This window comes from Xiphophorus maculatus, chromosome 5 (genome assembly GCF_002775205.1).
Source record: "Xiphophorus maculatus strain JP 163 A chromosome 5, X_maculatus-5.0-male, whole genome shotgun sequence".
NCBI classification, from domain to species: Eukaryota; Metazoa; Chordata; class Actinopteri; order Cyprinodontiformes; family Poeciliidae; genus Xiphophorus; species Xiphophorus maculatus.
Genome location: NC_036447.1, coordinates 11,493,073 through 11,506,502, shown reverse-complemented (window position 1 = coordinate 11,506,502; position 13,430 = coordinate 11,493,073). Strand labels below are relative to the sequence as shown.

At 39.3% G+C, this 13,430-nt stretch overlaps 1 protein-coding gene across 23 annotated transcripts in view; it reads left to right on the top strand.

The window, feature by feature from the left end:
- The window catches only part of LOC102218974 (receptor-type tyrosine-protein phosphatase delta-like), a 197,367-nt gene extending 185,656 nt beyond the window's left edge, over positions 1-11,711 (top strand). For all 23 annotated transcript variants that reach the window (XM_023334125.1, XM_023334120.1, XM_023334123.1 and 20 more), the window contains 8 exons: positions 254-408; positions 1,840-2,125; positions 4,422-4,600; positions 4,687-4,813; positions 5,905-6,030; positions 6,131-6,285; positions 7,119-7,254; positions 7,361-11,711. In XM_023334125.1, coding sequence (XP_023189893.1) covers positions 254-408; positions 1,840-2,125; positions 4,422-4,600; positions 4,687-4,813; positions 5,905-6,030; positions 6,131-6,285; positions 7,119-7,254; positions 7,361-7,429 — 1,233 coding nt within the window. In that variant the 3' untranslated portion in view covers positions 7,430-11,711. The remainder of the gene's footprint in view (positions 1-253; positions 409-1,839; positions 2,126-4,421; positions 4,601-4,686; positions 4,814-5,904; positions 6,031-6,130; positions 6,286-7,118; positions 7,255-7,360) is intronic.
- The last annotated feature ends 1,719 nt before the right edge of the window (positions 11,712-13,430 follow it).

The following is a 13,430-nucleotide window of genomic DNA, read 5'->3' as shown; positions in this document are numbered from 1 at the left end:
CAGTTTTGTTTGTTTTTGCAACCTGTTTCGCAACCCAGCAAAGATACTCAGATCTGGAAATAACTTAACTATGAACACAGGCATCTAGCAAATAAAACAAAAAAACAATCTAAATGTAGTTTGTAAATATTTTTTTCTACATGTAAATTTTCAGGAGGATAAAAAAAATTTTATCTTGATGATTTTAAAATAATTTATTAAAAGAATAGCTGTATCTTAATCGGCGTTTGATCTTCCCTATCTGCTCCTGCAGAGCGGCTCTAATGAGAAGCGTGAGGTTCGTCACTTCCAGTTCACAGCCTGGCCGGACCACGGGGTCCCCGAACATCCCACCCCGTTCCTAGCCTTCCTTCGCCGGGTCAAAGCCTGCAACCCCCCAGATGCTGGCCCAATGATTGTGCATTGCAGGTGTGTCTGATTTTCTATAATATTGTCTTATCAGCTACTGAGGGGTGTTTATGCCTATTCAGTGAATGCAAAAGGGAAACAAACCCGATCTTCAAGATGTTTTTGAGGGGGTAGTTTGGGGTTTTAGTTTATGAAAATCAGCCAGAGTTCAAGAGCACTTGTTTAAAACTTTTTAGACAGCCTGGAATTACCTGCCAATATGCAAACCCCAGACCACCATGACTGGCTTAGGCTCCTGGATTCCTTTCTTAACAAAATTCACCATCTCAAACATTTCCCATGATTACTTTCCAGTGTTGAAAATTGGCCATTCATGCTGCCAGAGAAGCAGGAGTTCGTAAGTTTACATTTAAATGAGTTGCTGTCTAAGCAGCGGGAGACTCATTTGCTGGATGGAAGAAGATTCTGAAAACGTGTCATTACTGTCACGGCACAATGTCGAGCTCCAGATTTGGAAAGAAACAGCTATTTGCCTTTACCAGTGTGCGAGAGAAAGTGAGCGAGGGGAGGAAAAAAAGATAGAGCTGAGTGGGGAAAATATGGAGCAGAAGCTCTCAGGAGGAGGAATTAGTGGAGTATGGACGTGGAGGAAGAAAGGGAGGGGGATCGGACACAATGATTGAGAGAAAGTGGTACCAAGGGGAGTGGAAGTTAGAGGGGGAGATTTGTGCAGAATGGGAGAGAAGGTGAAGCGAAATCCTGGACGCAGTGAATGAAAATGATGAATTAAAGAATCACGGAGATGGGGAGAAAATGGAGTGTAAAAAAAAAAAAAAGCAAAAATGTGAGAGTGAAAAAGTGGCGGTGCTGGCGTTCGGGTTTTGGACGGGTACTTAGAGCGAAGATAAAGAGGCAGGGGGATGAGGGCAGGAGGCTGGCAGGAGAGGAGCTCTTCCTAATCTTCTGTCGCAGTCAGATGGAGTATCCAGCAGGATTATCAGTCAAATTTAATTATCTCGGCAAGACTCCATCATGATGGGCCTTAACACATCAACCGGCCTCAACGGGCCCGATCTCATTCCACCTGAACAACACGCACATGCAGAGTAATATTAATATAATCATATAAAGGGTTCTGTATTCGCTTGCAGAAACCTGCTCAGTCAGGTCGTCTCGCCGTTTAGGTACCAGCACAGCAGAAATGTGAAGTGTTAGGGTCGGCAGCTAAATGTATTAAATTTCTGGATTATATGTCGATAGGGGTGATATGATTATGATGCTGACTCATTGCTGATTTCGATTTTCTACATGCCTTGTTGGTACTGTCGCCAGCTGGCATCGTTGCTGTGTTTTGCTTCATGTAGGCGCCAAATACTGGAGCGTTCCAAGCTCAGATTTAGTGCTTACATTGGTCTCATCCAACCTAGGTGAGACAATCACATCACCATCTGTCGGCCCATTTATTCGTTTATTTATTTATTATCGTTTTAGCGCTGGTGTGGGCCGAACCGGCTGCTTCATTGTCATCGACGGCATGACAGAGCGTATCAAGCACGAGAAGACTGTCGACACTTACGGACACGTCACGCTGATGCGCTCTCAGAGGAACTACATGGTCCAGACCGAAGACCAGTACATCTTCATCCACGATGCTTTGCTGGAGGCCGTGACGTGTGGGAACACTGAGGTCCCTGCCAGAAATCTGTACTCTTATATCCAGAGGCTGACACAAATTGAGCCGGGAGAGAACGTCACTGGCATGGAGGTAGAGTTCAAGGTAAGGACAAATATGTACACCACTGAAGAATTTATCAGATGTAAAATGGTTTATGAGATTTTTTTTAGATGTGTTTGTTTTACACAACAAATAAAACAAACACGAAACATACTAGCTATGGTAGAAGTGACCTATTAAGAATCTGCAAAAATCACCTTAAATATTAGGGGAAATAAACCAACGTATAATAAGAAAAAAAGTGTGTATAAAAAAATAAGTTAGGAACATTAACTAATGAGAAAAATTAAATAACTTAATAAACTGTATATAAAATTGTATTAAGGTAGAAAATGGAAAAAAATAAATAATGAAATAAAAACTGTAAGTTAGTAAAGCAAAAAGACTGGAAATAAAATGAGAAATTAAATAACAGTGGTAATGTTAAATTAATACTATTGGAAATGATAAACAAATATTAATTTATGTCACACCATGTAATCAGATAAATTGGGAAATTTCTTTTTTTGGAGATGCAAATCAAGCCAATTTTTTTTTATATATTTATTGCCACTTTTGGCAGGATTTGTCCTCCATAGAAATGTTTTGACTGATAACCTCTAAGCGTCTTTCACTCTTTTATTATTTCCTGTCATATTATGTTTTACAAGTTCTTATCGTTTCAGTTTACATTAAAGAGGTTGTTATATGAATTAAGGCTGAAGCTCAAGCGGGCTGCTGGTTTGCTGCTCTTCATTGTGAGGCTTAAAATATCTGCTAGTGATACCAGAGAGGATTGTGCCTCTGAAACTAGGGGAGCACACATTTTTTTTACACAAAGTTGTACTTTTGTAAACTTTGAATAAAAAATTTACAAATGAACTTTTGCTGATTGATGGAGCTGGTTTAAACACGGAAAACAGCTGCGTTGAAGCTGTTTTACTCTTTTAACTTTTTTACTCTGATATCCAGTTCATCTGATAAGATCTCTGCAGGTCTAGCGGATCTGGCTTTCTCAGGTATATATAAAGTAAAAGCAGGTGGTTCAGATTTTTCCAGGAAATGTTTTTTGTCTGCTCAAATGCTCAGAGGGCAAAGCCAACATAGAGCAACGCCGCATAGTCTCCTCCGTGAAATGGCCCAGCATTACCCTCTTAATAGCAGTGGTCTCCTTCCAAAAGTCAGCGAATAGGAACCAAAATGCCAGGATCGTCTTTTTCATTGCGTTTCATCTTGGTGGAACACCCACGGGACGTCGCGGGTTGCTGTCTGAAGCTACAAAGCATGGGGGATTTCTCATGGATGATGGGTGTCATATCCAAACGCATAAAAATCAAAGAAAAGCTGAAGCATGTGTGTGAGAAAATCAACAAATGCGGTTCCGCGGCTCCACGTTTAAGGCAGCGTGTTTTTTTTTCCCCTCGCTCAACATTTTCAAAGCCAATATTGGCATGTGTCAAATGGAGTGGTAAAGACGTAGTGTTTGTTTGCTGATAAAACAGAATCAAAGTCAGCGCAGGCGGCGTGAAGAGTTACTGCTGTTGATGCTGGAAAGCCGGTTTGCAGTCATAGCCGGATGACTGGTGGAGCTGTGGTCAGGGGGGATTTTCTGTCTCAACTCCTCTGTGAGAAAACAAGGTAGAGTTGGTTCTTTCACAGCCGCTCACTTAACCGGACCCCATTGTTCCGCCAGCGTCTGCGGTTTCTCCCTCGGCCCGTTTTTCTGTTGTTCTGTCTCCCATTTAAAAGCAATGTCATCCAATAGCCGAGGCTCAGGGGAGTATTCCCTGTGTCTGCACATGTACTTACATAAAATCATGGTTTGATTTTAAAAAAGAAAGAAGAAAAAGATTTTGTCTTTATTTTTCTTCCTTAGGGTGAGGGTCTTTTCTTTTATTTTTCCACTTTTTTTTCCTTCCGGTGCTGGTTCATGTGTGGTTCACATATGTGAGCTGAGACAGTGTGGGGCCTTGTGGTTTCCTGCACCCCGACTCTTGATTTTCTCCTCCTCTTATTCGTCTCATTATATTCGCCCCTTTCCATTCCTGAACCGCTGCCCCGATTCCTTGGAGTCGCCCCCGCTTTGTTTATTCAATTTAAGACGTCTGGCTAAATATCCTGAGGCCTGCCTGGTTTAGCCAATCTTCCTGTTTTACTTATCCAGGTTGCCAGAGGATGTCCAGACCTTATGTTGAATGCATTTCAATATGCTTCTTGAATTTGTTTACACTTCTTTGTCCTTTTTTTCCCCTTCAGTTGACCCATAGCATTACTTTGTAGACTCTTATTTTGAAATTTTATCAAAACTAATTTTGCAATGATTTAATATACATATAATGGATATTGTGCTTGCTTCCAGCGTCTGGCCAGTGCCAAGGCCCATACGTCTCGGTTTGTGAGTGCCAATCTGCCATGCAACAAGTTCAAGAACCGACTGGTGAACATTATGCCCTATGAGACGACACGCGTGTGTCTGCAGCCAATCAGAGGGGTGGAAGGGTCCGACTACATCAACGCCAGCTTCATTGATGGATACAGGTATTCGCCCCTTTCCATTCCTTTGAAATTGCTGTTGCTTTGTCTGGAGGGTACGCTACACATTTATCATGTGCTTTTGTTTGTAGACAACAACGGGCCTACATAGCTACCCAGGGTCCACTGGCTGAGACCACAGAGGACTACTGGAGAATGCTGTGGGAACACAACTCCACTATAGTTGTCATGCTGACCAAACTGAGAGAAATGGGACGGGTACGTCAAAGACTAACATGCATGGTGGAAGTATGTTTTTATTCTACAACCATAAAATGGACAACTATTAGTCATATCCTCTGTAAATCTGTTCCTTATGGGAGAAAGTTGAAAGAAGTGACATTTGTAGTTTGCCACAAAGCATCAGATAAAACCATAATTGAACTTTTTGCTCCACATACAAATCTCTGTGTGGTAGCGAAGTAACACCACACATCACCTTGAACACCTTAAACCTACTGAGACACCATCATGCTGTCAGGACGCTTTCCTTCAGCAGGGACATGGAAATTGGTTGGAGTTGAGGAGAAAATGGGTGGAGCTAATTACAGCACAATCATGAAAAAAAAGAACACATAGAGGTTCATCTTCCAGGAAGTTAAGAACCATAAACATATAGTCAGAGCTGCAGTGTGAATGTGTTAGAAGTGTCCAGCCCTAAATCCAACAGAGAATATCTGGGAAGACTTGAAAGTGGCTCTTCACTCTCTGATTTGATTAAGTTTGAGCTATTTTGTTATGAACAATGGGTAAGAAAAAAAATGAGTTTTTAAATCTGCAATTCGTGTATCCCAAAAGACTTGATTGACTTGATTTGTAATTACAGCAAAAGTTGCTTCTATAAAGTATTGACTCAGACAGCGAAATACAAATTCAGATTTTCCTTTGTTGGTATTATGCTCAATTATGTACCACTTTTTGGTCTATCACAGGCAATGACAGCAAAATACTTAGTTTGTTGTAATGCAGAGGTGACAAAAGCCAGTGCTTAATCAATGTCCCGTCTAACACAACTGAATCAAATAGCCCAATTTGCTCCTTGGCATTTACTGAAGTTCTGCTAATGGCCTCATTACTTAATTCAGGTTTGTTGAAGCAGAGACACTTCTAAAGATTGCAGGACACCGACTCTCAAGTACTGGACTTATAAAAAATGTGGAAAAAGTTGAAGAGCTTTGAGCACTTTTGCACAGCACTGTACGATTGAGATTTGCTCATGATAAAAAGTCCAAAGTTGTTATGCTTTTAAAGTGATGCCCTGAAACTTGATGTGGAGATCTGAAGATAATGATTTGTGTTGTCCTCTGCAGGAGAAGTGTCACCAGTACTGGCCAGCAGAGAGATCAGCCAGGTACCAGTACTTTGTGGTTGATCCTATGGCTGAATATAACATGCCTCAGTACATCCTCCGAGAGTTCAAAGTGACTGATGCCAGAGTGAGTCTTCTGTTTGCTTCCGTGCATTCATGCTGGTATAGGGTTTTGATTTATGCATCAAGACAAAAAAAAACCCAAACCGCTTACTTTCTTCATTCAGGATGGCCAATCAAGGACGGTTCGTCAGTTCCAGTTTACTGATTGGCCAGAGCAAGGAGTCCCAAAATCGGGAGAAGGATTCATTGATTTCATTGGCCAAGTTCACAAAACTAAAGAACAGTTTGGCCAGGATGGGCCAATTACTGTGCACTGCAGGTAGGAGTGTTTTTCTTGTTGTTTTTATTTGTACCCTATTGAAATATTTGTCTAGTCCTACATATTTCTAAGTCTAAGAAACAGCCAACAATGCACACTGTGGCATTTGGAGGAAAATGGAGAAACTTGGAAGCCTGGAAATACCATCCCAAATGGTATTCCACAAAGTACATGAAGGGTGGTTGTTTGCTGCATGAGGGACTGGTGCACTTCACAAAATAGATGGCATCATAGGGAAAGACGATCTGTAAATATTGACGCAACATTTCAAAACATCACCCAGGACTTTAGAGCTTGATATAAAAATGTCTTTTTATACAATCACTTCAAGCATTCTGTCAAATTAGTTGATCAGAACTGGGAAGATGTGTGCAAACAACACAGCCTATAAACATGACTCAGTTACATTCACTATTAGAAATAATATTCCAAAATTAGAGCAAAATACTGTAAGGGGAGAGATACCCAAAACATGTTACCCAAGTCATACAATGCCAAAGAAATGTCCGTAATGTAAACTTCTTCATACATCCTTTTAGCATTTAGTAAATCTGAATAATGTTGGTAATCCCATTTCATGTAAAAAAAAAAATTAAATATTAAAGTCATATTGTGAAAAGCAAGTTACATATTTTACATTGTATGCAACTATTTTTTTATCAACTGTTTGAAGTTAAGATTAATGTCCCTTATTTTAAAAACTGATTTGCTACCTTGGACCACAATGATTTAAGAGGCACATCCAGTCTAGTTCTGTTAAAGCTTACTGACTGATAAAATATAAGCCATTTCTATATAAATTCATATGTAACTGGTTCCCCATCTTCCAACAGTGCTGGAGTCGGGAGGACCGGTGTGTTCATCACCCTGAGCATCGTCCTGGAGAGGATGAGGTACGAAGGGGTGGTGGACATCTTCCAGACGGTCAAGATGCTGCGCACTCAGAGACCTGCCACCGTTCAAACAGAGGTGAGATCATGTTCTCACTAATATCTTATTTGACATAAAAACAAAACATCGATACATTTTTATTATGTTTCATTCTTAATCCATGTTTTCTTTTCCGTCCCACCAGGATCAGTACCAGTTCTGCTACCGGGCCAGTCTTGAGTACCTGGGAAGCTTTGATCACTATGCAACATAAACCCAGTTGCTGTCTAGTCTCGCCCCATTCAGCCGACTGCTCCCTTTTTGTAGTGTCACACACAACCTGAATACATGCACTTGGCTGGAATGTGTGCGTGAAGATTTCGCCACCACCTACAGAGTTTAAATGGGGGCGGCGGACCATCGGCTTATCCCCGTACCCAGAAACAGCACTTCTAACTGAGCCATAGCGATCCTGCTCGACCCCTGGGGAGGGTGGGAGACTCGTTTCACCCTCCCCCGGCCCCTCCACCCAGTCCAAACACAAACACACCTGTGGGCCAGTCTGAAGAAGCAGCTTCAACCACTGTTCCAAAACAAAATACTTTATCAAATCTAGATTTTTTTTATTATGATGATGATGAATACGTGTTGGTTCCAGTGCTTCTGTGAGCACCCAGATTGCTTTGTGTTGTTTTCGGTGTGGAACTCTCACCTCGTCCACCACAAGTGTAGCATCACTAAACTGAACAAAACAGGACCAAGCGGTGGGAAAAAGTTGGAATTTTTTCTACCACGAGGAACGCCAAGTGGAAGTCTGCGCATCCATCCGATGGAATCCTCATCGGTTTTTACACCCATGAGAATTGCCAACAGAAAGAACTGAGAACACAGAGCACACAGTACTAAAAAGACAAAAAACACGTACTTTAAAAAGGAGCACCAAGGAGTATTTTTCTTTCTTTTTTTTGGGTTCTGGATTATGTTGGAAATAGACTATTGTTTCCTGTGAATGAAAAGAGGACATTTCTACAGTAATAAGTACCACCAGTTCAACCTTATTACGCTTCACCATTTCAAATAAGGGAAAAGAGGTTTAAACTGCAAAGCAAAACATTAATTTAGTTTTTTAGAAAGATATATGACTATTTAGTTTTTTTAAAAAACAAAATGGCACATTCTGTTATTTTTTATTTTAGCATTTTTGTCCCCACTGACTACAAAAAGCAAGGTTTGTAAGCTCTTGCCATGTTTTTTAAAGCGTACAATCAAATCTAGTGTGGAGGATGTTCTCCGTTTGACGACAAACGCCACCTTCGAGTGTCACTGTCACTTACTCTACACCTCCTATCTTTGTGAAAACACTCACGCACAGCGGCTAATATCTCAGCACATGGCTGTCTTGCCTAGCAGAGCAAGGAGACATGAGGACATGGAAAATCCCACCGAGTTGTGCGTTTTTGCTCGCTTAAAGCCACCTAAATCACAAAAAGTGCAGAAGGTATGTACAGAAGGCAAGATATGATGGGGAGGGGAGAAATCAACTATTTATGTGTCCAAATAAGCTTTCACAGAGATTTCTTTACCAGAGAGCGAGAAAAGGATGCAGGGGGTCTGGGTTTTGGGGGAAGGGGACAAATTTCTCACTGGAATGCTCACCTTAGACTTTTCTCTCTGTCTGATTCAGTGTGCAATAAGTAGATGTATTATATATTTTTGTGTCGAGTCACTTAACTGCAGTTATACGCCATGATGAGGATGACGTTGATAAAGGTGTGTCGTTTACTCCAGATATAAGATGTTTTACACTCGATTTGGTTCAGTGTGTCCGGACAGAGCGTCACAACTCCGGAGGTCACGTCGAAGCAAACGAAATGATCAAAATCACATTTCAAACAGCATCTATTGAGTATTTTTGATTTTAGATTTATAGTGCCTTATATTACACGCCTATTTTGATAACGTTACTTTAAATGATTTTTTTGTGTGTGTGTATATTTTATGTACGTATGCTTGTGCGTGTGTGATCTGAGTGTTTGTGTTAATTTTTGTTCCGGTATGTGAAAGTATTTTGTTTTTGTATGTTCAGTTTTTTTGGTCGTGAAAAAGTCAAACTGAAGGTTCCATGTGGGTTAGACGGTCATTGCTTCGAACCCAGCAGCTGCTTCAGCATTGCTCTTTTTATTCAATGAGTTATTTTTACGACTCAGTTACAGAAGTTTTATCTGGATGAACTGATCATTTAGGCAAAATAAAGTCTAAGTTGTTGCTTGCAAGAGTTTTCTTTACAGCTCTTTGCAAAAGTATTCCCTCCATTAAAGTTTTTAAATTGTCACATTGTAATCCGCAAATCTCAGTGTATGTTCTTAGGGTTTTAATGTGTAAGTTGTGCGTATTTGTGAAGTGGAAAGAAAATCACACAGTTTACTTTTTTTTGCAAATAAAAATCTAAAAAGTATGTATTGTATTTGTTTTCAGCTTCTGTAAATCAACTTTTTCTGTGGTTGCAACTTTGAGCTTTTGGTCTCTAGCAGCTTGGTACGTCAAAGGACTAAATTATTTTCCCATTCTTGTTTGCAAAAATAGCTCGAGCTCTGTGAGACTGAATGGAGAGGAAATGTAAACTTCTATTTCAAGTATGATAGAGATTCTCATTCAGATTTATTCCCTCAGCATGACCCTACCACTGCCTCGATTCACACTCGGGATAGAGCATTCAAAATGATGTGCACTGTTAGCACTACATGACCCAGAATACTTTCAAAATCTGACATTAATCTAATATTTTTTTGCATTTTTACTCATTTCCAAAGATGAAACAAGCTTTTTCTCAACTGTACTCCTCTTCTCACCACATTTCTATAAAAGTCAAACTTGTGGACAGCTAATAATTGTTCCATCAAGAGATTCTCCCATCGTGTCTGTTTAGTACTCTCCTTGCTCAGCCTGTAGGTTTGGGAAGACAGCCAAGAAGACAGGTTTCAGTCAAAGATTGGAGATGTTCTACGCTTGGGACAGAATTGTATAACCTGACCCTTTTTTAAACGTCTCCTCAACTTTCTACCTGACCTGTCTCCTATGTTTCTTGGTCTTCATGACAATGTTTGTTCTCCGACGTTCTCTGACAAATCTTTTGCCTTCACAGAACAGCTGTAATCATTCTGAGATTAAATTACATACATATGGACTTTATTTAATAACTAGGTTACTTCTGATGGCAGTGAGTAGCAGTGGATTTAAGTATCAGTGTAATGGGGGCTGAATATGCAGATGCATGCACTTTTTAGATCTCTGTTAAAAATGAAAGTCATGTATAATTTTTCTTCCACTTCACAATTATGTATTGTTGGTCTACAGCATAAAATACATCAAGGTTTGTGGTGGTACTGCGACAAAATGTGAACATCTGTAAGGAGTATGAATACTTTTGCAAGGCAGCGTACACAGCTCTTCACAGGGAGAGTTCAGTTTGCCTGACAGCACGGTTTGGCCGCACAACGGCTCCGACAAGTCAGAATTGCTCAGCTATGCAGTAATCTACAACAAGATGAACAACAGAGGAGCTCTCTGTCAGTAGGAACAAAATCGAGACCATCGTAGCACACCTATGTAACCCACCTGAAACCATTCACCTGAAGTCAGTCAGCCTCCTCATCTGTGTCCCTCAATCCACACTTCTGTCCCCATTTATGTGTTTTTATCCAATAATGACAAAGGCAAAGAGAAGTTCAGGTGCTACCAACACAGAACAGATGTAGTCACATTTTTTTATATCTCCATCAACGCTTGACCGCACAAGAGACGGTCAAAAGTTTTCCACCATCTAGCAGTGACCCTGTTGTCTGTTTTTTTTTTTATTTCATATGCATGGTACCACTTCTGAGATGCCCCCTATTGGTCACGTCGCTTAAGGGAAGACTTGCACTTTCTCTCTTTGTACTATGCACTACTAAGATCTCTAATGGCCCCTCCCGCTATCCCCCTGCCCCAAAAGGAGACTTACTTGAACTCTTTGAAGTGGATTGTGTAATGCTCCCACGGTTGTGTATATGTAAATAACACAAAACACAGAGAGTAATTGAGATGCATAGCTAAACGGAGAAATAAATTACAGTTAAAGAGAGACATTTATGAGATAGAAAGAGTGATATCAAAGTTGCACCTGAAATCACAGTTTTACTGCACAGCTGTATTGTGCAATACGCCACTTTGTGGATTTGTTATCCCACAAACAAAAAGTTTCACTAAAAGCTTGTTCTAAATACCCCTTCCTCCCCCGTTCCTTCAAATGTGTCATGTAGATGGATAAAACTGAAGTTTATAAATTGTATAAAATGAACGTACGATGTGTTGCTTGGGTCAGTTACCACCAATTGGTCTGTACATGTAAAACATTTTTTTCATTTTGTTACGGGCTCTGAGTCAACAAGTGCTCTTTTTTTTATTTTCCTATGTTGGATCTCAGAGCGTGTGGAAAACACAAAAACCCAGTCTGTATGGATTTCTGTTCAATATTGACACAGGTTTCATTTGTTACAAATAAACTCAAGTGAAATGATTGGTGCTGGTGTAATTTTTTTTTGTTTTAGCAGCAACATGACAATTTTAAAAATAATTTTTGGGGAAATGCAAATTATGGAAAAAAAGGTCAGTTTGACAGCTGCAGAGCTTGTTATAGGGTCGAGATATGTTCCAGAAGAATTTGAAAAATTGGAGGTGAAAAATGATCCTGCAGAACAGATCTTCTTCATATTCGTCTGAATACAAGTGCAATGTCAGAAGATATTATGACAATTGGAACACTTCCTAACATTTTGAATTTTGAAGCATTTTAGATATTGGTCCAGTGAAAAATTTGCATATGACAACTGGCAGGAATGTCATGTTATTTTTGAGACTGATTTAAGTGAATCGGTTTTTTTCTGTGTTAAAAAACAGGAAAATTGTGCTCAAGTTTGCTGCTTTTTATTCCGACCATAAAATATGTCTCCAGAAGGTATTAAGCTTGTTGGTGATGAGAGCTGCAAATTTAATTTGAGGTTAAGTCTTGATTCCATACTACCACATTTTTTTTGGTCAACAACAAAAAAAGATTAGAGATGTGGCACAGACATTTTTATTTCCCTCCAGTTTGTGAGAACTCAAAGTCACTTATTGCAGCACTTAAGAAATCAGATGTTTGCAAAGTCAAGACATCATCATCTTTTTTTAAAACACCTATTTTTAATCTTAGTATGGAGAATTGTTTTCCCACTCATTATTCTGATATTTACCAAACACATAATTTAGGTACTGGTAAGTCAGACAGTGAGGAGAAAACAGTTGCTTTCTCACAATGTATAAAATATTTAGCTTCAATTGTGCATTTGAGCCTGTCTGTGCATATAACTTTGACACTTTGTGGATGAAAAAAAAACAGTATAGCCTAATCTGTGAGCTCAATTGTTGTATGTTGGATTTTCAGTGTGCTGTGAAAAGAGCAGTTCAAATTTATCATGAAAACACCCCCAAAATAGTGGAAATTTTCCTGCCAGTAATGAGTTTGTTTAAGCTTTATTTTTATTGAATTGCAGGACATTATGATTAAGGCCTGTTAGCAAAACATTGAAAGTGCAAACACAGGAGAGTTAATGATCAGAACCCTGAGAACATGGTCAGAGTATAGGTTTTATGCCTATAATGCCAACCTCTTATTTGAGCTCTTGATTATTTTCACTCCAGCAGCAAGTTTCCAGGCATATTTGCAGCTCATTTCACTTTACAACGCACCAAGCGAAAACAGAGTCATGAAAAATTCACAGTGGAGTCTCAGATGTCAGTGTTTGTGATATGCTGACAAGAAGAATTTCTGATCTCTTCCTTTAAACAACAACCTTGTGAGAGTTTCATACTGTGATACAAAATAAGTCTTTGGAAATGTGAGGAGAAAGTCTGAAAACCAAAGCTGCCTTTGTTATATGAAGGATAGATCCTATCATAATTGGCAATAAGTAAAAAAAATAATAATATTACATCCAAAAAAATAACTTTCCCAGTTTATTTGATTATACAGTGAAACATATTCAATTAACATTATCACTATTATTTAATTTTTCATTTTATTTCCAATCTTTTTTTTTTTATTAATTCGTTTCTGTTTTTATTTTATTTATTTTTTTTCACTTTTTTTCCTGTGTTCAGTTTCCTTAAACAGAAACTGGTGAGAAATAGGCATATTAAATAGAAAACTACTGTTTTAAAAATGGGGTCAAAACACAAAAATAGTTTTTCTTTTGCTG